The sequence below is a fragment of the Podarcis erhardii genome, assembly GCF_964252035.2.
Source record: "Podarcis erhardii genome assembly, chromosome: 16".
In the NCBI taxonomy this organism is placed as follows: domain Eukaryota; kingdom Metazoa; phylum Chordata; class Lepidosauria; order Squamata; family Lacertidae; genus Podarcis; species Podarcis erhardii.
Window position 1 is genome coordinate 2,653,929 of NC_138514.1, and position 24,562 is coordinate 2,678,490.

The window sequence follows — 24,562 nt, forward strand, 5'->3', positions numbered from 1 at the left end:
GCAATAAGTGTACAGTCATTACCTAACATGTATATGGATGTGGCTGCTCAGTTTCTGGAATAAAATGGAAATGGGGTGGGCCCCCCACCGTGATGGTGATTCTGGTAAAGTACACATAACTGTGAAGATAAGATCACATGCACAACACAAGAGGAAACATTAAGAGGCGGAGCCCAAACACAGATAACACCATCTAAAGTGCATGTAATTCCCCTTGATTTCAATGGAGCTTAATTCCAAGTAAATGTTCTTGTGATTTGCAGTGCTAAGGGAGGTTTTGCACAAGACCAAGACGGGTTAAAAGTCAAGGTGCCGCCATTCTGACTCCCAAGCCCTATATACTGACCCAGAAAGAAATTCAAACAAGGTGCACACTTCTGTACGGTGCCAGAATACATTTCCATATCAGAAGGATTCATAATGCCTAATCCCTTTAAAGTGAACAGTTTCTTTTCCCTTGACATACTAGATTTATCCCCCCAAAGCAGAGAATGTATAACATATAATATACACACAATGATATTTAAAAAGAAATAAATAAAGATATTTACTACAAGGAGTTGATTGTCAGCAAACACAATATATTTACTGCATTAGCATTTGCTCACAGTGCAAATGGTACAACAATACATCAGTTCAATATTTCTGATTTTCCCCTTTAAAATGCTGTATGCATTAACTATCATATTTGCATTACATGACAAATGAGCCAATGAAATGTGTGTGAAAATTATCACTTTTTTCACAATATCAAGCATTTTAACCTTAGTATAAGGTACTATAAATCCAAGAAATAAAAACATCCACAAAATATATTACATCTGATTTGTCTCTTTTCCCCTAAGTACTCAACTTTATACAAAAGTCTTTCAAAAAATATCATCCCCTTAGATTTTTGTAGTTAAACCTGATTTTTGTTTCTTTCAGTTCACATAGACTGCATTTCTCTCTCTCTCTGAGAATGTTTGTTTTAATTTTCTTTTTAACATGCAGACATCAAACCTGGATAAAACACAACCTTTTGGCAACAAGTTTTTTTTAATAATTATCATCATTGTTTTGCTTAAATATCTGAGCAGTTTTATTAAAACAAAAGAAAAGAAAAGAAAAACAAAGCAAGACATGCAATGACATGCACGTACCAGAAGGAGTAAAGGAAAAAAGGCAAACTGCTTTCTCTCCCCACCCCTGTTTATGTTAAGTGACCCCCCCAAATCAAAACAAAACAAAACAATAAAATCACATTATAAAAAGTACGCATTTAAAACACTGTTTTCTGCATTTCTGGAAATAATTGTCCTTGTGCTAAAAAAACAAAAAACAAAACAAAACGCATCCCAAATTGATGCCCATTAGCCCTCTTTCCCAAAATGGCATCCCCCAGGTGAGCTAAAATGACCTGGAAATTGCTAACCCGCCTCCCATTCGTTAAGGGTCTTATGAACACTTAAATAGTTCATCTGAATCTACCACGCATTCACACGCGCACACGTTCTCTCTCTCTCTCTCTCTCTCTCTCACACACACACACACACACAGTGCTTTTAAAGAAGAATAGAAGGGGCAAGGGTATGAACACATACAAAAGCCGACCCTAGAAACAGACACACCATGTAAACTCTCCTGCCTCTCCCACTCCCAACAGTAGCCTAGTCTCAGAGAACAGTGAATAGGGATCCTCAGCAGTCCTGTACATTCAAGTCAGGGGGAGCCTGACTCCCTCCAACCCCCTTTTCTCGCTACATTCAGAGCTGCCAACAGCGGATGACAAGAAGGTGGGCTTGGTGTGACAAATCTAATCAAAGGGATCGATAAATCCATGTTTCTTCATTCTCTCTCTTCACCCAACTCCTCCTTTGGAGGAAATAAAGTTTGAAGTGCCTGCACCAGTTTCCCCAGTTACTGCCCCTTTCTCGCTTTCATTCCCCACCCTCAACAATTCTTAAAGCTATATAATAACACCCAGACTAAGTTTTGCTGTGGTCGCTATTTACAGTCCCTCTGCACTAGGAAGCTGAGAGTGACATGGAAGGGCCGGACCCTGTTTTGGAAAGCCCTGCTCATTTCCAAGGTGGAAGAAGAGGAGGCCGAAGGAGCCAGCCGAGGAAGGCGAAAGGACAGGCGTGTGTTTGGGGCAGCGGGCGGGCGGGCGGGCGGGCGGGCGGGCGGGAGTGTCACTGGTTTTATTACAGGTTTGGAGGAGGTTGGGTAATACTTTTGGAGGGATGGGGGAGGGAGGGAGAAAAGGGAGCAAGAGGAAGACTTACGGAAAAGGGGGTTTAATTGCCAAGAAAAAAGAGGAAGGACTCTCTCCATGTGAAAAAGCCAGAAATCACCCAGGTTGCTCCCCAGTCATGGCAAATGAGAGCAAGGCGGCTCCGGCACTCCGAGAGGGAGACCAAGACAGAGGCAGCCACAGCTACAGCAAAGCAGCACAGCCGCAGCGCATTCCTTTAAGGGACTGACTGGCTCGCCATCCATTGCAAAAGTCACCCAATTTCTTCCACATCTCCCCAGGGCGTTGGGACTGGGAAGGGAGGGGGGGAAGGCTCTGGTGGGGGGGGCACTCCACTGTGCACAGGGGACGGGGAACTTAACTGTTGGCTAAAAAGCAGCCAGGTTCAGTTCAAGAGGCTGACACACGCACGCACACACACGCGCACAGACGGTCTCCACGGGCAGCACGCACTGCGCTTTGGTGCCCCCTCCCTCGAGGGAGAAGGAAAGGAGGAAGATCAGAGGAAGGGCATCTGTTGGAGTAGGGGGAGAGGAATCCAGGGAAGTTTTCCCGTGTCCATCCGCTACCCTTTCACACGTGCCAGACGGAGCTTCCCCCCCAGGCACCCCATGCCCAGGACAGCTCCTCCGGGAGAAGTGGCTCAGTCCCCGCTTGCCCTCCTCTCCTAAGCCGCTGAGAATCAAGACGATCCGGCGGAAAGTTCAAGGCTTCCTCCCACCACCAGCTTGGCGGCGGCGAGAGGCTTGCGCGCAAAGGCATCCCTTTCGCGGGAGCCTGGGGAGGCCAACAGCTTCTGCCGCCGCCGCCGCCGCCGCCGCTGCTCGGCGGGTTTTGCGCCAGGTGGGCACGAAAGACAGCGCTGGAGAGGCACTGGGGCTCGGCGGGGCGGGAGCAGCGTCACGCGCAGGTGGTGACCACGGGGGCCAGCGACGAGACGGCGGGCGAGCTGCCCGGCCCGGCCCCCCCGGGCGCGCTGACAGCCGCCGCCGAGCCCTTGTCGGCCTTCTTCTCCTTCTGCTTGAGGTGGATCTTGGCATGCCTCTTGCGCTCATCGCTGCGCGCGAACTTGCGCCCGCAGAACTCGCAGGCGAAGGGCTTCTCGCCCGTGTGCGTGCGGATGTGCGTGGTGAGGTGGTCGCTGCGGCTGAAGCTGCGCATGCAGATGCGGCACTGGAAGGGCTTGTGGCCCGTGTGGATGCGCAGGTGCCGCGTCAGCTCGTCGGAGCGCGAGAAGCGCCGGTCGCAGCCCTCCGCCGGGCAGGCGTGCGGCCGCTCGTGCAGGGGCGTCTTGCTGGGCCGGTTGGGGTACTTGCGCGGCCGGATGGGCTTGAGCGTGAGCGGGGGCTGCTGCTGCGCTAGGCTGCCGAAGCCCGGGTGGATCTGCTTGTCCTTGAAGGCTTTGATGGTCTCCAGGGGGGTGATGGGCGGCGGGTTGACCCGGATCGAGTCCAGGTTCTGGAAAGGTTTGTGCTCGGGGAGGCTGCCCAGGTCGTTGGGGTGCCCGTGGTAGAGGTTGTAGTCCGGGATCATGGGGAAGAGGTTGCTCTCCAGGCCTCCGCTGCCGCCCCCGCCGCCGCCGCCGCCGCCGGGCTTGGCCCCTTGGTAATCCTGCGCCGAGTAGGAGAGGCCGGCGTTGCCCTGCGGGTCGTGGAAGGGCACCGGCTCGCCCGCGTAAAGGTCACTGCAGGTGGAGTAAGGGGGCAGCGCTGGGTACATGCCTTCGACGTCGCCCTGGCTCTGGACCTGCACCATGCTGCCCGTCGAGGCCTGCGCGCTGGAGGAGGGCGGCGGCGGCGGCGGAGGCACCCCCAGGATGCCCGCGCTCATCAGGCTGATGATGTTGTCCTGGCACCAGTTGGACGGCGAGTCGAAGGCGAACTTGCCCAGGTAGGTCACCGTTTTGTTGCCGCCGGGGGCGGGCTGGAAGGAGCCCGAGTACGACGACAGGTCTTGGCCGGACTTGTCGTTGGCTAAGCCAATATCCATAACATTATCTGCGGAGGGCGAGAAGGAGAGAAGCCAGAGCGGGGAGAAAAGGGGAAAGGAAGGAAGGAAGGACGGAAGAAAGAAAGAAAGAAAGAAAACGGGTCAGCGATTGCGGGGCAGGGGGAGTCGTTGGGTTGCGGGGAAGGGGCCCTTATTTAGACAAGGGAGAATTCATTGGGCGTAGGTGGGATTCCCCCCCCCCCCAGTTTGGAAGTCCGAATCCTGCAAAACCACGGGAAGGCGCGGGCAGAAGCTGAGCAGCCCCGCCTCCAGCACATGGTCTTGCACACGAGACCGATCAGGTGCAGACACAAGGAAAGAGCCGCCGTCGGAAGGCCGGGGAGGCGGAGCCCTTGAGTGTATCTGCTCAAAGATCGGGATCCTACAGGGGAGGGGCACACAAAACCCGATCAAAGGCTGATCCCCCGCCCGCGCGCCCAACAAGTGCCGGGAAACTGAGGCTCTAACTTCCAAGGAGTCTGGACTGTGCATCTCTACATAGCCATGTATGCACACAAGCACACCAGCTCTCACACAGATATGTGATATGTATGTGTCTGTAACGATTTCAGCACACGCACCACACGCACATATAGGGCGGCATACATGTACTCCGCCATATGCGCGCGCGCGCGCACTTGGAACGCTAGAAAGCAACAACATACAACTGTGGCACTTGCCTGGGTACGAAATGCAAGCATGTACAAACACACACGTTAGCGACATATGTACACACACCCAGACGAGACAGACACACGCGCGAGAGAATATCTAAGCGCGCACACACAAGCAGCTAACGTAATCTGCACAGGCCATCTTCATGGGAACCCTGCGAAGGGGAGCAGGGAGGCGACTCCAATGCCGGAGCCGCCGGACGAGCCTCCGAGTTTCCTACGTACTTGAGCCTCCAAGGCATCGGGCAACGCTGGTCGGGCGTCTGTGTACTCAGGGAGAGGTCCGACGAGAACACAACCCCGGGGAGAGAGGGGGAAAGATTGGGAGAGGGAGCAGGAGGAGGAGAAGCGGGGTCAGGAGGAAGCAGGTACCTGAAGTTACAGGTAGGCTCAGGCTGCCAAGAGCGAACTGGTCTGCCTCTCGTTCTCTCTTTCTCTCTGCTGCTCTCCAGGCGTTTTCCCACCCCACCGACGCAGACCGGGACTTCCAGCAGAGCTTTACAAACTTGCCGTGATTTCTGCGTCGAGACCAGTTATGAAAAATATAAGGGGGAGGGTGTTTTTTCTTTCTCTGTCTCTCTCGCTCTCTTTTTAGGGGTGGCGGGGGAGATCAAGCAATACTGTGGAGAGAAGGGGTTGCGACTTGGCGGGGGGGGGGGGAGTGTTGGTTGATCGAAATGAGAGAGCCCTGCGCTGCTTGTGCGGGTGAGGCCAGGCAGAACCGAACCGGGTCTGCTCTCACAGCAACGCTTGCAGCAAGAGGCTCCAGCCCAGCGCGCAGACCTCTCGCCTCCCGGCGCAGTCCGCGCGGGTGCCCAGCGTCCCCTCCACTTCCTTGGCGGCGTCCAGAAAGAGCCGACGCAACTTCACCTGCTGGCTCCGGCACGAGAGATGGAGGCCGAGGAAGCCCCCTCCTCTCCTGGCCCCAACCTCAGTTCTCCTCTCTGCCTACCCCCTTTCTCCGACCCCCGGAATCCTCCTCCGAGAAACCTCCCCACGTTGGGAAACAGAAAAAGAAGATCCCTCTCACCCGCTCCCACCCGCTCCTCGTTCCGACATGATTTCTGTATACGTAGAGCTAAAAAGAGGCAGGAGAATGAGGGGGTGCTGGGTTGTGTGCGTGTGCACAGGGAGGAGGGGGTGCCCGCGCGGCGATGGCAGCCTGTGCCGCCACAGAGAAGCCACAGCGCACGGAGAGGGAGACAGAGACACACGCACAAGGACTAACAGACACGGGGAAACACACACACACACGGACATGCATGCGAAGGACTTGCAGGAGAGAAGGGCGAATCAGCCCCACGGCCACCGGCGTACGCCCGAGAAACCCGTGGCAAGGCCTCCAAAGGGCAAAGTCCAAGGGGCGCGAGGGAGAAGGGTGGCTTCCAACGGCCCCTCGCTCGCTCGCCTAGCTTGCCAGCCCCTGCCCCACCGTACCTTCCAGCTTCTCCCCCCGCTGGGAGTTCCTGCCTGCCCCTCTCCTCCGGAGCCCGGCAGCGCAGCGGCAGCAGCAATGGCTCCAGCGCGCAGAGGAGGCGGTGGAGGGATGGATGGGAGATGGGGGTAGGGGTAGGGGCAGATTCACAGGCTCAGCTCCGGCCTCTCTTTGCCCGCGAAGGCTTCACCGCCCGCCCACCCATCCACCCCCGACAGAGCGACATGCTTCGCCCCCTCCCTCCCTCCCCCCCGCCACCGCCACACGCCCCCTCCCCCTTCCTTCTTTACCTGTCGCCATCTGGTTATTATAGTGAGCCACCGACGCCTCGCCGTTGCTGGAGAAGATGTTCAGAGAGTTGGGGATCTCCTCGGGGTACAAATTGTCAGGCAACTGGTTCATCAAAGTGTTCATGGTCCCTGGCAGCTTATCCACGAGTTTGCCTGTCATAGCACTGGAGGAAGAGGAGAAGGAGGCTGCGGCGGCGGCGGCGGCTGCTTCGGCGGCGGGTTCAAAGCGGCTCCGAGCTCCGCTCCTGACAAGGCGGCATCCGCGTGGCAAATCCGTGCGAAGGAGACCATGCGAGAGAAAAGTTGCGGCGGCGAGGGGGGCGCTGCTGGGGGAGGAAAGAAGGCGCTGTGGGCCCGGGGGAGGGGGCCAGTTGGCGGAGGAGGGTGGGAAGGTGGGTGGTCGGTGGGGGCGCGCAATCCTCGGTGGATCCCCGGAGGTGTTTCCTGAAGGGAGGAGGTGGGAGTCCCGATCTGCTTTGCAGATGTGATGGCAGAAGATGGTGGGAGTCTTTAATCCCTCCCTGCCTGCCTGCCTGCCTGCCTCCCCCCTCCTCCTCCCCGGCCTCGCTCTTCCTTCCCTGCCTTCTTCTCCCGCTCGTTCAGCAGGTTCCCTCACTGCAGCCCAAATGCTCAGCCAGGGAAATCCGCCAGCCTATTTATGTGAGCGACGGGAAAGCTCCGTGACGTAGCTGCCCATATATGGACAGATAAAGCGGCGCCGAAGCCGAAGCCGAGACGTCACAATGGAAGCTCCTCACAATGGAACGTTTCGAAAGCAGGAAGCAGCGCGAGCTGCGCGGCCCCCGGCCGGGCGCAGAGGAGCCACCTGGCCGGGGGGCAAGGACGGGTCGCCGCCTGGGGGCCCCTCCGGAGGCCGCCCTCGGCTCCGCGCGCCTGCCTGGCTTTCGAAGCATCGCCAGGCGGCGGGACCCGGCTGGCCAGCGCCCCCCGCCCCCGGCGCGCTTCCTCCAGCCCTCTTTACCTCGTGCTCGTCTTCGGGGAGGAGGAGGAGGAGGAGGAGGAGGAAGCAGCGGGGGTGAAGAACGCGCCTCCGCAGCAGACAGACACGCGTCCTTGTTTTCACAGCGCCCATTGCTAAACAGCTCCGCTGTGCTGCAGCTGCCCTCTTGGGCTTGGGATTGCGTCCACAGACCGGTGCGCACGCCGCGGGATCCGAGCCGCGAAGAAGGCGGCCCTCCGCACCAGACAGGCCGGACCCCGCCGCCCCGCCAGGACCCCCTTCCAGCCACAGCCCAAGTCCTTCCCGTGTGGCTCGCCCTGCGGGTCCCCAGAGCGCTGGAGCTGCGCAGAGAGATCTCTGAAAACGCACCACAGAGCGAATAGGCCTAAACGCCAGGCAGCCGGTCATGATACGCCCAAAGCCCCACGCCCGGATCCGCTAAGCTCCAAAGGAGCCCCGTGTGGCCTAAAAGCAGGGATGCGGGACCTGTGGTCCGCTAACCGCTGTGCGATCAGGGGTAACTGTTGATACCGTCCAGGAACATCTGCAGGGCCGCCCGCAGCTTAGTCACCCCGGCCTAAAAAGTTTCCCCCTCATCCTCAAAACAACATGGTGAGGTAGATCTACCTGGAAAGGTTAACCACCTTGCGGGCTGATTTTATAAATGAATAAGCAGGCCGTAAGAAACGCAGCGCAAGGCTCCAGAGCGAACAGGCCAAAGCTTTGGGCAGAGCGGAGATCCTCGCGGCCCCTGGCCCTGGTCTAAGCCAAGAAGCAGCAGCCGCTGCAGCCGCTGCTTTTGTGGGAGTTGGGTTCGGATGCAAATAGGAAGGCCGTGGCAGACTCCGCTTCCCCTCGCCTTGTTCGCCGCCGACGCTGCCCCCCTTCCCTCCCCCCGTCTGGAAATCAGACGCAGCAATATAGTATATCGAGCAATTTCAAGCAAGCAGCACTTTGTCAGTGATTTCTAGCCCTCCCCTCCTCCCGGTTTAAAGTTTGGCACTTGTGAGGCGTCAGTAATTAGGTGGTTTCGTGCTAAGTGTGCCAACTGATGCTATCTTTAAATAAAACCCTCCGAGTTATGTAGCAAATGTATGGAAAAATTATATGTTGCAATAGCTCGACTTACCCAACTCCTGCACGGCCAGCTCTGCAACGGGAGTGAAATGCACGCTGGAAGGAAACCTGGATTTGGCGAAGGGAGGGGGAGAGAAGCGAGTGGCGGGGCAGGAGCGCGCGAGGAGGCTGAGCAGAGCATCTCCGGAGATCAGACGCCCATAGGCTGCTTCTTCTTTAACTTTATGGCACGTGCAAAGGAGGATTTCTACTTGGGGTGATGGCAGAGGGCGAGGCACAGCGCCAAGATGCCTAACAGTCCCGATCTGAAAATCCTAGAAATGTAAGAAGGGACCACGAGGGTCATCTAGTCCAACCCCTTGCAAGGCAGGAACCTTTTACTCCTTGGTGGCTCAGTTGGTAGAGCATGAGACTCTTCATGCCAGGGTCGTGGGTTCGAGCCTCATGTTGGGCAAGAGTGCATTGCAGGGGGGTTGGACTAGATGACTCTCGCGGTCACTTCCATCTCTACACTTCTAGGATTCTATTCCATGTGGGGCTCGAACCCACGACTCTGAAATTATGAGTCTCATGCTCTACCAACTGAGTTATCCCAACTGAGCTGTTTTAGGTGTCTTTCCCCCTAAACAAGCCCTACCGCGCTTGATGGAGGGTTAGTCCCACGCGAGGCTGCAGCGCTAACTTTGATAGCGCAGTAATTCTCGATGGAGGTGCCTAGGATTGCGCTGTAAACCCGTGTGCACAGGACTGCAGTCTCGGGCTGTAATCCTTCTGGAGAGTTGAGCATTACTGAAAATAGTGGCACTTGCCTCTGAACCTGTACAATAGAACTGCACTGTAAGATTTGTTTGGGGTATTTGCGTGTTTGCCCATATCATTTCTTTACTTGTTCCTTACATTTTCTATTCCACCCTTCTTCCTGTTATGGAACCCAAAGTGGCTACACGTGGTCGTAGGAGATCCCCCACCCAGATCCCAGGCACTGAGCAGACCCAGTCCTGCTCAGCTTCAGCGAGGCGGCGGCCTCGTCACCCTCCAGGCCGTATCCTGGGAAGGTTTGGAGCGTCGAAAGCGTTGCTGACTAACTTATGGGCTACTATGAGGCGCCCCCCGCCCCCCATTTATTTCTAAGACAACGAAGCTGTTACCTGGATCATTCCCCAAGACTCAGAGCGCCTAGATATCCGGTTACTATGAAGTGCTGGAAACCAACCACTACAAACGTATTAAGAAAAAGGGAGGTGGGGACACTTCTTTGGGCGGGAGGGAACGACTTTCTCTCTTTAAAAGCAGACGTTTTGAGCTTTGCAGTCCGTCCTGCCTCCCCTCTGCTGAAGCCTGAAGGCGCAAGGGTCGGGGGCAGAGGAGGGTGAGGGGCCCTTCCCAGTTCGGGGGGGGGGGCAGGCGCTCTTTTGGATTCCACTCTCCCCAGCAGGAGATGCTGGGTGAATGCGGTCCTGCAACAGGACTCCTGTGCAAGTCCGAAGATGGGCGTGGGTGGGGGGAGTCAAAGCCCTCGGCCTAAGCCTCTTCTCGTCCCGGTGCAAGGGCCGCTCCCCCCCCCCGGGCAGGTGGAGGCGCGCCCCCTCCCCCAAAACGGATTCGAGCAGAAGCGCGCGCGGGCCGGCAGCGCGGAGAAGCAGCGCGCCGCCTTGGCTCGGGACTCGGCGCGTCGGGCGCGCAGCTCAGCTCCTTTGGGAGGAGGGGTCGGGCTGGGCGGCCAGGGGGAGCAGCAGGCGCCAGCAAGGAGGGCCGGAGCCGGAGCCTGGCCAGGATCGCGCGCGGGACGGGGCGCAGGAGGGAGGGGGGAGTCGAGCCTGCCCCCCCCAGCCCCGCGAGGAGGGAGAGGAGGAGGCCCCTTGGGAGGAGCGGGCAGGTGCTGGGGCGGCGGCGCCGGGCGGGGGCCGAGGGGTGGGCGCCCCCCTGCGCGGGCATCGCCTCGCCGCCGCCGCGGGCTTGGCTGGGCCGCCGGCCGAGGGGAAGCGCCATACAAGGCCAGGATCCGGGCCCGCCCCGCTCTCCTTATTTGGCGCCCGGTTCCGGCTCCCGGGTGGCCTCCCCCCCCCTCTCGCTACCAGTGGAAAGAGAGACGGAGGCGCAGCGGAACCCGCAGCCTTTGCAGGCGCCGCCCGCCCGCCCGCCCGGCCGGGGGAGGGGAGCGCGGAGGAGCCCCGCGGGGCCAGCCGAGGCTCCCGAATTGCGCCCCGCAGCCAGGATCTTGTGGCGAGGAAGGAGCCCAGTCTGCGCCCTCCTTCCCCGCAGAGCTGCCGAGGGAAATCCAGGTTCTCCTGCTAGTTGCTCTTCTTCTCTTCCCCCCACTGCGTTGCAACCGTGCCCCCCCCCCTCTCGGTGCACATAGCACGATTGCAATCTCTCTCTCACCCCCCCCAAGTTAAACTAATGGAGCAAGCCAGCGTGAAAGATTCGTAGAACTGTAAAGTTGGACGGGGTCCCCCAGAGTCATCTAGCCCAACCCCCAGAAGCATCCATGACAGATGACCATCCAGCCTCTGCTTAGAAACCTCCAAGGAAGGAGAGTCCACTGCCGAAGAGAGGACAGAGAAGGGCTCCCCCTCCCCATCCCAAGGGGAGAAAGAAAAGGAAGGGGGAGAGATGCTTCTCCGGCCTGTATTTCAGACTACGCGAGTTTGTTTAAAGTTTAATTGACTATTGTATTTTAATATTCTGTTGGAAGCTGCCCAGAGTGGCTGGGGAAACCCATCTAGATTATTATTAGAGAGAAGGCACTCGGCAGCAGTTATTTGCTGTTTAAAGTGACAGTTGTATGGCTTCGGCTTCATGTTTCATTTGTGAGCCGCCCTGGGACGCCATGGCTGAAAGGCGGGGTGCAAATAAATTGGAGATAACAAGTGCTGTACACGCTTATGGCGAACAGAACTGACAGTGGAATCCTGTGCCTGGTTACTCCACGAGCCAGTCCTCCTACAGTTGGGGTTTCCCAGGAAATATGTTTAGGATAGGAGCTTCAGTGTCTTTTTACAATAAAACATGATAAATAGGTACACACAACAAAAACACAAATCACGTGTGTGTGTGAGAGAGAGAATTTGAGTTGTGTTGATTAAATTGCTAGATTATGAGCTTTAAATAGGAAAATGAGAACTGCTCTTAAAATTATTATTATTATTATTATTATTATTATTATTAATAATAATAAAGCATCAATAATCAATTTGTACTGCAATCCTCAGCATGCTTACTTGAAAGTAAGTCTCACTGGGTTTAAACGAACGGACTAAACTTAAAAAGGCAACATGTCAGCATCCTTATTCTGGAATGGATCTCAAGAGCTTTCCCACTCCAAAACTACTCCCAAAGCTCATTTGTGCTGCTCTCCCTCCCCCCAAATCTGATGCTGCTTCTGCTTCTCAGTGGAGGAGTAGGAATCTGTGACCTCACTGCCTGATAAGGGCAGAGGGCCAACTGCTTGCAAGCTTGCTGGAAGTGGGCACTAGACCTTCCTGTTGTGGGCAAACTGTGGAGGTTTCGGCTGCCTGCTCCCTGTGGTCTAGTCAGTAGGCGTCCAGGATCTTATTCAAAATAAACCTACTTCAGCAGTGAAACCACACAGCACTCAAGGCATCCTCACAAAGCAGGACAGATTATCCTGTCCCCTTCCTTTAGACTGTGGGCACAGCTTGGCAGGGCATTTGGGATGTGTGTGAATTGGGGGGGGGATCCTTATGGCATCCCACTCATCATTTAATTTAACCTGCAGCACATTTGAATGAGGCTTATGTTGGGCACAACCTGGTGAATAATTTCAGCCCCCCCCCCCCGTACATGCCTACCTTCCACCCTCTAGGGTGAGGAATCTACTGCCCAATGCAAGCACTGCATCTTCTCTCATGAGAGGGTCACTGCTGGGTGTAGTAGCCAGATGAATGTCTAGCAGGAGAGCTTTGGTTTCAGGCTTCTCAGGAATTGTGACATTAAGGCTGGCCTTACTGGAACCCACTGGGTGCATGTGTGAAAACCACTGGGGACTCCAGTGATTATGCAGTGTGTGATCTAAGTTGTGCACCCCAATGTCCACCTAGAACATAAGAAGAGCTCTGCTTCACAGGGTACCCAGCAAGATGTTTCCAAGAGGCATCACAAGTAGGACATTAAGACAATCACCCTCCTGTGCTGTCATCTTCCCCATAAGGTATACTGCACCTGAGCCTGGAGGTTCAATTTAGACATGTTCCCCCATGCATTTGTCTATTCCCTTTTTAATGTTATCTAAGCTAGTGGAACCATTGCACATTCTCACAGTGAATCCCATACTTTAATTATGTGTTCTGTGAAGAAATACATGCTTTCGTCTGTCATGGTTGATGAGGCATACCTCTCAGATTATGTAGGAAATTTATTGGGCTTTCTGGAAGTGAGGGAAAGTGGTGAGTGAAAAGCACTACAGTGGTACCTCAGGTTACACACACTTCAGGTTACAGACTCCGCTAACCCAGAAATAGTGCTTCAGGTTAAGAACTTTGCTTCAGGTTACAGACTCCGCTAACCCAGAAATAGTGCTTCAGGTTAAGAACTTTGCTTCAGGATGAGAACAGAAGTCGTGCTCCGGCAGCACGACAGCAGCAGGAGGCCCCATTAGCTAAAGTGGTGCTTCAGGTTAATAACAGTTTCAGGTTAAGTATGGACCTCCGGAACGAATTAAGTACTTAACCTGAGGTACCACTGTATTGGGGTTTTTGTTTTGGTAGGAAGGTGGCATATAGTACATATTTAAAACAACCAAGTCAGGCAATTCACAGGAGCAATCCTGCATACTAATAGCAAACTCATTATTCAAGTGTGGATCCCTATGTAGAAAAAAGCGACACCATAAGAGGGAGGAATCTGCAGGTTTGGGGAATCCCCAAGGTTTGCTAAAGTACAAAAACATATTGGGGGTGTGAGCAAAATCATATAGGGGACAAATGCCTCAAACAGCCCAATGAGAACTGAGCATGCTCAGTGGCCACAGAATAGAGTATCCTGGGAAAGGATGTGACTTACTGGAACCCTGAACAGCTAACATACTACTACTACTACTACTACTACTACTACTAATTGAATTTATATACCACCCTATACTCACAGGTATTGTTTCAGGATCCACTTTTGGGGTCCACATAGCCAGTGTGGACCCAACACATTTTGTTGCCACCGGAAGAAAATTTAAATGGGACCCTTTCTGTAATTAAGGGGGCAGGGCACAATTCACTTGGGCATTCACCTGGAAAAGCCTGATTGACATGAATGTGGGATGTAAAACTGCAGTCAAGTACAACATCCCTACAGTGGACATGTTAGGGGATGTTTTGTCCCACTCAGGAGAAGGCTTCCTGTTTCCTCCTGAGCTGGGACAGGCTTGAAGAGGGTGTGGTGTGTTGTACTAGCATGGAGGAGCACATGGCCTCCATGTTCTGATTAGTGTGTGTGTTCTCCGTTTTGGATGTTGCTGTGTGTTTGGAGAAGTGACTGCTTAGTCACAGTAACTTCTTTATGGACTAGTTCTAGTTGTTATGTAACCTAAGTCTGCCTTCAGGGATATGTCTGTGAACCTGAATGAATCTGTGAGTAAACTACTTTTATATTAATGTTAATCAGATTCTTGTGTTTATTCTTTTAAAGAGGGATTAGAAGGGATTTTACCAGGAAGGACTCTTTAATAGTAAGACTCAGATGAGTCAGCAACAAGCTGATCGCTGCCTAATTTAAAAAGGGAGATGTTTGGAACTCTGCTAGAATATGGAACTTGCTAGTGCAAGTTAGGAAGGAGATCATTAAATAATATATCCTCTCCTGCCTCCCTAATCATCCCCACAATGAACAAGAGCTGTACAACGCCGTTATTTGCCCCCATAAGTCATATTTGTCTGTCTTCCTGTTTGCTGTGCTTAATGGCATGCAGAAACCTCACCTCATATTTCTAATATTGCCTCTGCAAACAATCCCTTTCTAGTAGCCAGCTTCTAGGTTTCTAGAGCTCTGCGCCATCTTATGACATCAGCTTTGTTCTTAGGAGTGATGTCTGCCAATCCCAGTTTCACTCCTAGTGTCTACTTAGGGGAGCGTTCTATGGGATGCAGTCCCTTAGGCAACAGGAAGGGGTTTCCTTGTCTTGAAGGCACTCCTCCAAAGGAATGGGAGATGGTAGAGGAAAGGCAGGTGGCCTGGCACTGAGAGATGAGAAGAGGCCAGTCAACAGGAATGGGAGCACAGTGTGTCCAAGGGTGAGGCAGGGTGCATGGCTGATGTGAGGTCTAGTGTGGTGTGTTAGTAAAGTCAATGATTACAACAGCACTGTACAGCACTGTTAGTAGAATCACTTAAATAACAGAGTCCAAAGGGAACAGTCTTGGTAACAATTTACTGAGGAAACTTGAACAAAAGCAGTGTACAATTGAGGAGAAATAAACAGAGAGGTTTTGTCTTTATTCCTGCAGGCCTTGTACATGGCAGGGAGATACTCAACCAAACCTAGAGAGGAAAAGCTCCCTGAGATCCACACAGCCAATCAGGGCAGGTGCTACCTCAGCAAACAACATGCTACTCTTCCTGGTTGCTAAGCAACACCCCACCCCCTCTTGGCTATTTAATAAATTCTTAAGTTACAAACTGAATAATCCCTGCTGTTACTGTACACTTTCAACATGATGTTGGGCTAGGACAGAGGAGACCTCAAGTTCAAATCCTGACTCGGTAATAAAACTCACTGGGAACCCTTAGGGCAGTCACTGTCTCTTGGTCTGGCCTTCCTCACAGGGTTTCTGTAAGATAAAGGAGGGTGTAGATATTAGCAGCAAACTCCAAGTATGGAATCTTACGTACTCAAAACAGTAGCACACACACAAGAAAGAGGTAGCAGTAGGCTTGGGGAATCTTAACGTTTGCAAGGGTAAAACAAATATTTGGGGAGGGGGAAATGCAATGGGGAGAACCACAGAAACAGCCCAACGAGGAGTGAGCATGCTCAGTGGCACACAAAATGCGGATTGTCTGCTGAGGTGCGGAATGGAGGAGAAATAAATGGAGTGTCCTGGAAAAGGCCATGGCTGGCTGAAACTTTGAAAGGGAGCAATCAATACTGCAACATTTTGTTGTGGGTCCCCCTTGTGTAATAAATAAGTGTGGAGGAGGTGACAGTGCTCTTCTTTGACAGGTACAAAGAAGAGAAGATTATCTGGAAACAACAACATGGGCTGCTGCTGCTTTGGCCACAGAAATGCAGGAAGGCTTTGGGGTGATTGAAGTCAGCATACCATTCTAATATTGTGCATGTGGCAGCAAAACGCCTAATGCCACTCCAGTAGGATACAAATATTTTCTTTATTGCTTTCCAAATACAGTCTATATAATAATTATGTGCCTTATCTTGGTGTGTTATGGCATGCAAAGGCTGAGGATATCAAGTCAATTGATACTTCTGTTGTCTGATTTGGGAGCTTTAAATCAGACTTGAGCTGTAATCCTATACACCCTAACTTGGGAGTAACTTCTTGACAAGTAAACATGCATAGGATTGGGTTGTGTTGCTTTTAAAACTCAGTGGTCTGGTGCTGGGGAGAAGCATCCTAAGGAGTACTGAAGGGGAAGGGCCATAGCTCAGTGGCCTCAGAGCACTGGCCTTGCATTGAGAAGGTCCCATGTTCAATGCCTGGCATCTCTAAGATGCCTCCTGCCTGAAATGTTGAAAAGGTGCTGCCAGTCAGTGCAGAGTTGACCATTCTGAGCTAGATGGACCCATGGTCTGACTCCATAAAAGCCGCTTCTTTTGTCCTTAAGCTCAGCTGAGCTGTTAAAAGTTAAAGGAAGACCCACCTCCTCCCACGTGGTCTTCAGCACCTGCCCTTTGCATCTCCAGGCTTGCTTGGTTGGGATGCCGCACAGGCAGCTCTGGCTGGTGTCCACTGAAGTCAGAAGGCAGGCCAATGGGGGCTGGCTGAGGGCCAACTGAGGTTGGTGGGGCAATGCCCCATTTGCCCTCATGTACCAGCCTCCATTGAGGAAAGGGTCTCTTAGTTGTGGCACTCAGATTTTGAGACTTCCTCCCTAGGGAGATTTGCCTGGCTTCGCTCTCTCTTCAGATGGGCTCTCAAGAATTTGTCTGGCTTTTGGGTTTGGCTATATTTCTTCTTCTATTGACTGACTGCATGCATCTTATTGTGCTCTCAGTTTTAATTTTTATTTTTAATTTGGTTTTTGGACATTAAATTTTATTAGTGTTTTATTTTGATTTGATTTTAACCTATGGGGTTGAAAATCAGGGTATATAACAAAATTTGGAGTAGCGCTTTAGTAGAAAAAATGACAAATAAATTGAAAGTGGCCAGAGGAAATAGGAAATACAAGTTTATCTCAGATTGGCTTAATTTTGTTATGTGTGATAACAAACGAACTATGATAAAGCACTACCACTACACTATGTTGATCTTTGGAACTCTCTTAACTATTTGTTCCTGATGTAATATGAAAACACCTTCAAACAGGTCAAGTTAAAACTCTGGTGAAAATAGGAAAAGCAGAACCTTAACTAGTGATGTACCCAAATGTCTCTGTAACATTGTATTCACTTTGTCATGTTTATATTTGGGTTTTTATATAGAAATTAATAAAATAATGTAAAAATAAAATAAAAGCAAGACATAAATATCTTTAGAAACAAATAGATATTTTAAATCTGATGTAAAAGCACCAGAGTGCAATTGGACAATTTCTAACCAATCGAAACTTGTAGGAGCTTCAGTATGGAAAGCAGTGGCACAGCGTGGGGGGTGCAGGGGGGGCCGGCCGCACCAGGCGCAACATCTGGGGGTTAGGGTTAGGGGGCGCAAATCCACGGGTTAGGGGGCGCAAATTACTTGCCTTGCTGACAACCCACGCTACGCCACTGATGGAAAGTAACAATAGGATATGTGAAAGATAGATATTTTTACCTTCTTGAGAGAGGACCAAAGGGTTAAGTTAATGGTGTTGGTCCTTTCCACCTTCTTGGCCACATAAATTTCATGCAACAGCAACTGAATTCCCCATTTCCACTTTCTTCCAAGTTGCCTTGGGCAATGGAACAAGGGCTTCTTTGCTATTCGCATCTTTGGACACAATGCTTGCTAGACGTGTCTTACAAAGAAGCTTTTAATAGGTACATTTTGTAGGTGTGCTTGGAACAGAACCGATTGTTGTATGCATAGATCCCATTACAACAGCCATCATTGCATCTTTTTTTTTTATAGTAGCCCTCCTTGCTCTAAAGGAAGAGAAGGGTTAGACATATCAGCTCTTGATTTATAGGTGGAGAACTGAGGCCGAGAGAAGGACTAATAGCTGCCTTTCACCCCACAAAAAGAGATCAGCAATGAGCGAGCTCTTCATACATTCACATTTATTCTGCTCCTGTGAAAAAAATCTGTCTAGCTCTTGTAAACCCAGATCAGCAAGTGACAAGCTATGAGGTGCTACATGGGAACCCTCTTCTTAAAGTATGGTTAATCCTTCCCTCCTCACTCCCCAGCCTTGGGGGACTAAGATTGCACACAGGTGAGGTGAGATATGTGCAGATCAGGCCTGTTCCCTTGACTCTAAGCGCTGTGGTACCACCCACTTCCCCACGGCCGAACCGCCCAAACGCAGAACAATAACAATAAAAAAGTTGCTCCAGACTTTATAGTGGAGGGACCGAGTGTTTGCTCTCTTCTATTGGCAGGCACAGGTGAGAATTTTCATCCGTAATTACTGTGCAGGAGCAAGCAGGCACTGGCCCAAGCCGTCCTCACCCTGTGAGATGGTGAAAGGCAGGTTCCAGCCCTGTATCCATCTGAGTGCCAGGAAGCCCAGCCCCAAACCTGGCATTGCTCCACATGCATGGTACCAAACAGTATGAATACAGAGAGAGAGTTGCCTGGGGAGATGATGAGTCTACAGTGGGTGGAGGGGCAAAAGAGCAGGCAGTGTGTGAACACATTGCTAGCTACACCTTTTGCCTCAGACATCTTCTGCCACCAAGTTCAGGGAAGGGGGGTGGATGGAGAAAAATACTACTCCTCACTAATAATCTAAACAGATGGTTTAAAAAGACTCGCACACAGACATTTTAATTAGAGGCCGAGTTGTTTGATTGATGAAGTCCCTGCCTCTCAGGATGGCAGCTCTGTTCAGAGTGTAAAACAAAGGAGTTAATAGTTTACACACAGAGAGATAGAGAAAGAGAGAGAGAGAGGCCAGTACTGAATCTCTTTATTGCTTGTCCAGCTGTTGGCTGTCCCTCTGGTCTGAAGTAGTATCACTGTAGGAATGTCCCAAGACTGAGGGATGGAGAGACATGTTCAGGAAGGGGGAGGGAGCAGGAAATGTGGCTTGCTCACTTTTTTCCAGTTATTTTTTAAGTCTTTCCTGTGACTTCTACAAAACATGTATGGGCATATTAAGGCTGAAAATGACAAGGCCTTAAATGTGAAATAAACTGTATGTTGAACCCTGTAAGTGGGTAAGTTGCTAGAGTACTACAGTACTAGCTGTGTAGAGCTGCCTTTGAAGATTGCTTGAGGCTAGAATTGAACATGACAGCTCCTCTCCTTAAGGAGATGGTTCACAAGCAGCACATTCATTCGGTGCTTCAGAATTTGGAAAGCCATCAGTGGCTTACCTGCTATATACTACCTGCTCTCTATGTCCTGATTTGATACTTAAATCAGCAGAGAGTGAGTGCTCTTTGGACTATGCCTTATGAGTGCCATGCTTGTTAGAGAAGGGGGGGGGGACTGTCCTCAGTCACTGCTCTATTATAATGGAATACATTTCCATTAAGGTGGTAGATATAAATGCTTGTGTTTGGTTGGGGAATATTCTCATTCCAGCAGAGCTTTTCCGAGTAGTGTGGGGCCTGTTATAGTCTGGCTCAAAGGAGGTGGCAGAACCAATGGCAGCTTGCTGTGACTTGTTTGCAAGGCATTTTGAGGATAAAATCGCTTGCATCCATCGGGATCTTGACTCTGCTGTTACAGGAGATGAATCTCAAGGGCACAGTCTAGTCCTGTTGTGCAGGATGAGTTTCAGCTGGTAAGGCTCGAGAATTCAGACAAGGCGCTTGGATCGGTCAGGGTGACCACTTGCGCTCTGGACCCTTATGCAACTTATGCAGGAGTTATGTTCCAGGGATTGTACCTAAAGCTAAAATCACGTATAGTCAAAACACATTGGGTGCAGTGACGGGGGGGAATGCCAAAGTCTTTTTTCCTGGACATCTGCCCCCTTTTTAATTTATTATTATTTTGCCAGGCGTATAAAGTTGAATGCGTACAAGTTAAATGTGTGCAAGTTGCATGCTTACTGTCTCTGTTTACCGTCTTCTCCACTGATTTAAAAGCCAAGATGGATATGTTTATTTTGGATAAAGTCTGAAATGTTTTACCATATATTTGCATACTAGTACTACTACTCTTGCGACCCACCTTACACCAGGCCTACAGATGGGTGAATCTTAAGGATTATTAAGGACTTCCTGATCCCTTATATCCTAGCCTAGTCACTGAGATCTAAAGATATATAGAATATACGAGTGGAATATATGTGTGAGAAATTTGTACACTTGAGACTCATACATTTGGCAGCTTAAAAAGTAATGTGAAATATCCTCAATTTCACTGGACTCACAAATACAAAATCTTTGGTGAGTTGGAATGTTGCTACAACATTATCAATGAAGGTGCCTTGATTTTCCACAATAAACATATCCACAATTCATAGAATCATAGAATCATAGAATCATAGAGTTGGAAGAGACCACAAGGGCCATCGAGTCCAACCCCCTGCCAAGCAGGAAACACCATCAGAGCACTCCTGACATATGGTTGTCAAGCCTCTGCTTAAAGACCTCCAAAGAAGGAGACTCCACCACACTCCTTGGCAGCAAATTCCACTGTTGAACAGCTCTTACTGTCAGGAAGTTCTTCCTAATGTTTAGGTGGAATCTTCTTCCTTGTAATTCTGAGATCCTTAAGTGACAGGAGTCAGATAAATGGGGGAGGTGACAGAATGCATTGTTCAGACTGTCAGCTTCCACTGAAACCATACATTTTGAATATTAGCAACCATGCTTGTGTGCCTATGTGGTCCTCTCAGTTGTGTGGGCTTTCAGCATCACCTGATATGCAAATTCTCTCTCGAGGTCTTGTGACTTTGGGGTTTGCTGCCCCAACACAGTAGCCACTGTAGATGAACTCAGGAAGGTCACTCAGATTTGGATGGTATACTTCCAGCCCAGGCACAGTAAAAGGATGCACATGAGAGCAAAGGACAAAACCAACTTCAAGGAGGGATATAGACAAGAAGTAACTGTTGAAAACACTGGGCCACATCCAATACTAGTCCTACCCAGAGTAGACCAACTGAGGTTAATGACCCTAAGTTAGTCATGTTCATTTACTTCCATAAGTGTATGCTGAATAAGGCTAGCACTGGATACAACCTATTGAGTATGTGCATTGCTTAGAAATGCTAAAGATTAAGCGATATATAAATGCCTTAAATAAATCAATAACTAATATATCTGTGAATTTGCCATTTATGAGAGTATATATGTGGGAATGTTGTGGGTAACAGGAGAGGATATATTGATTAATATAATCCTTCCTAACTCGCACTAGCAAGTTTCTTTATACAGCAGAGTGCATTCCCCCCCCCCCCCTTACACAGCAAGAAGCTGGTTGCAGACTCATGTGAGTCTCTTAAGACAACAAGCAATTCAATCTGACTTGCCCAGATTGGATATGTTCCTGGTAAGATGCCTTGAATCCCTCCTAAAATAATAAATCCTAAAAGAATAAAAACACAACAGTCTTATTCATAAGCAACAAAAAGAAGTTTTACTCACAATCAGGCAGAGCACAGTGTGATCCCTGAAGGCAGGCTTTAGGCTTAAAGTTTCAAATATGTACAAACAGGTTTACCCCATATGGGAGATAACCTGGGGAGACTGCTGGCTGACAGCCAGCAGTGCAGTTGAAGTGAAGCAGGAAGTAGGCAGAACGAAAAAGAAGGGAGGTGGCTACATGACTTGACCTTTTACCAGGTCTGGAAAGGTCACACCCACCTACTAGTCACATGCAAAAAGGAAGGATGCTCCAGCCAGGTGTAACAGGAAGTTCAACTGGCTGGACCAACATCCCCTGCATGACCACTCTAGCAAAACAGGCAATGTTGTACTTGACTGCTCCAGTGGATTACATCCCACCAGGAATGGACAGAAAGAAGATTGGGATCTACTGGCAGATCTCTCTGTGATTTTCAGTACATTCGCAAGGATTTGGGGATTCCCAGTTGTTTAGGAATATTAATTTCCCACCTAAATTAGGCTGTTGAAATGAAGAAAGGTTTGGGATAACCAGGAAGGGACTTTTGGGTGAAAATTCTGATACTGAAAACAAATTCTTAGGCTCAGAGGCAACTTGTTCTTTAATTCTAAATGGATGTCTTTTGTACTCAGCTCAGGGGTTCTAGTAAAAACTAATGCAGTTCAAAAAAGCCTGAAGCCTACCCCTATTCTACACTATAGACCTAAAATAAATAGCAGCCATTCTCCTGTCATTTTGTGACTGGTGTTTAGGATCTCTAGCAAAGGATTCTCTGGACCTTTGCCAAACTACAATTCTCAGGATTCTTTGCAGGAAGTAATGTAGAATAAACTGATAAATGGATCTAGGTTTGTAGTGTAGATAAGGCATTATTTGCATAGGAATGTTTCTGGGTTGTTAATAACACCCAGCCATAGATTTTCCCTTAACAGCAGGAGGCTGGGGAAAATGGGCACCTAAAAGGATAGGATAGTGGCAACTGGATCCTTATTATGCATTTAAATGATTTAATATATTCATAATTTTATGGCACCTCTAGCCCAGCATGGCAGACTTGGTTCGTCCAAGTAAAAACCTTGACATCTGGCAAAAGTAAGCAAGATAACTGTGTGAGACACCTTGAATTCTGGCAGTTGTGTTGACTTTGAGACAAAGCGAGGGTTTTGGAAACTCTTATGTTGGTTCTATATTTTGTTTGGATTCATCAAATCATGTACCCAAGTCACAGAAAACATCTAAAGAATGCCAAGGCTGCTGACTACATGCCATAAACATAGGTGTTATTTAATCACTACACAGATTCAGTGCCAGATTTACGTATAAGCTAAACAAGCTATAGCTTAGGGCCCCACTCTCTTGGGGCACCCAATTTTTTTTAAAGGGAAACAAAACTGGATGTACATTTCCAAATATAAGATAAAAAACAAAATGAAACCTACATAGAGCAACAATGTTTTGTGTTGTGTAGGTTCCTATGATGTAAGTAATGCTAGCCTGCTCCCTAAAATATCACAAATAAAGGGCCCCATTTCCTTCAGTAACTTAGGACCTCATCAAACTTAAATCTGGCCCTGCATAAATTTCTCTCTTACCAAGCTGTCTGGGAGATGGAGCAGAATCTGATTCTTGCAAGCCCTTGGAAAACACAGTTTGGGCCAACCCTGCTTGCCTAGCCAAATGCCCTTATTTGTGGACTGACATCTCAAGTGTTGCTCACTGGAAGGACAGATCCTGAAACTGAGGCTCCAATACTTTGGCCACCTCATGAGAAGAGAAGACTCCCTGGAAAAGACCCTGATGTTGGGAAAGATTGAGGGCACAAAAAGAAGGGGACGACAGAGGATGAGATGGTTGGACAGTGTTCTCGAAGCTACAAACATGAGTCTGACCAAACTGCGGGAGGCAGTGGAAGACAGGAGTGCCTGGTGTGCTCTGGTCCATGGGGTCATGAAGAGTTGGGCAAGACTAAATGACTAAACAACAACAACAACAATCTCAAGTGTTTGGAAGCAACAAGGCCCAAATTAATCTAGGCAAGCTAACCAGTGCCTTGTTTGATTTCCAAATTTAAAAAGATGTTGCCGTTACATGCCTGCCTGAACTAATATAGCAGGATCTGTTTCCACTTGGAAAGAAGACTGAAACAAAGAAGAAAGATTATAATGGCTGGGTAGCATGGAGATGTTGGTTCTTCTTGACAACAATTTGTCAAATCTCTTGCCTGGTCTTCACTGTGCACTAGTTTTTTGCTGAAGCATGCTGCTGTTACAGCTGATTTGCATCTCTTCATTAAAAGCTTTCCCCACTAGATGCTCCTCACATCTATGCTACCAATTCCCCACATTTCCTGCTGCACTTCAGGACAGATGCATTGCGTCAGGACACTGCTTTCTTCTGAGACAGGAAGTATTGGTCAATAGGGATGGGTTGGTGTTACTGAAGCAGTACCATGTGCTGGTCTGGTGTACTGCACACTCCACTGAGTCATTTGTTGACATTGTTGTAGGTGGCAGCTCAGAGGCAAGGCAGCTTGAAGCTTGGTGAACTTGTTAATGAGTAAAAAAAGCCCATTGTCATTTTTAGAAGAAGGACCAGAGGTGTGCCTAGATTTCATCTAACCAGAGGTAGTTGAGATTTCTGTGATTGGGAATTGTTCAGATGTCTTAGCCAGAACAGCCATATACTTTCACTGTGGCAGATAGACCATTCTTTAGGTAACTATATCTGGAAGCTGTGTGAAATCATTAGATACAAGAACAATAATAATAATTTTTTGGCAGCTTCCTTTTCGGTGCTGTTCCAAATCCATATGATAGAGGAAACTGCCTTGTAGTGGGTAAACCCACAAGTTCCCCTGGTAGCTCCCTAGAGACTCATAAGGTGGACAAAAATGTATATTAGAGGAGTGTGTGCATAAAAATTCATATATTGGTGAAATTAACATACAAAATGTATTCTATTAAGGAAAACTACTTGTTGAAATGTGCATATCAGGCAAAATTTCACTCAAAAATGTATATTAGAAATTTGCACTAAAACGCTG

The 24,562-nt window shown here is 49.9% G+C and overlaps 1 protein-coding gene and 1 long non-coding RNA gene across 2 annotated transcripts; one reads left to right on the plus strand and one right to left on the minus strand.

Annotated features, from left to right (window-relative positions):
• Positions 1-560: 560 nt before the first annotated feature.
• EGR3 (early growth response 3) lies at positions 561-7,422 on the minus strand. The gene is given in 4 exon segments (XM_081843920.1): positions 561-4,233; positions 5,272-5,412; positions 5,415-5,417; positions 6,625-7,422. Coding segments are annotated over 4 exon segments (1,401 nt in total). The 5' UTR covers positions 6,785-7,422; the 3' UTR covers positions 561-3,136.
• Positions 7,423-7,555: 133 nt separating this feature from the next.
• Positions 7,556-15,297, plus strand: LOC309331621. The gene is made up of 3 exons (XR_014151907.1): positions 7,556-7,988; positions 9,600-9,903; positions 15,118-15,297. It is a non-coding gene; the product is annotated as an uncharacterized lncRNA (long non-coding RNA).
• The last annotated feature ends 9,265 nt before the right edge of the window (positions 15,298-24,562 follow it).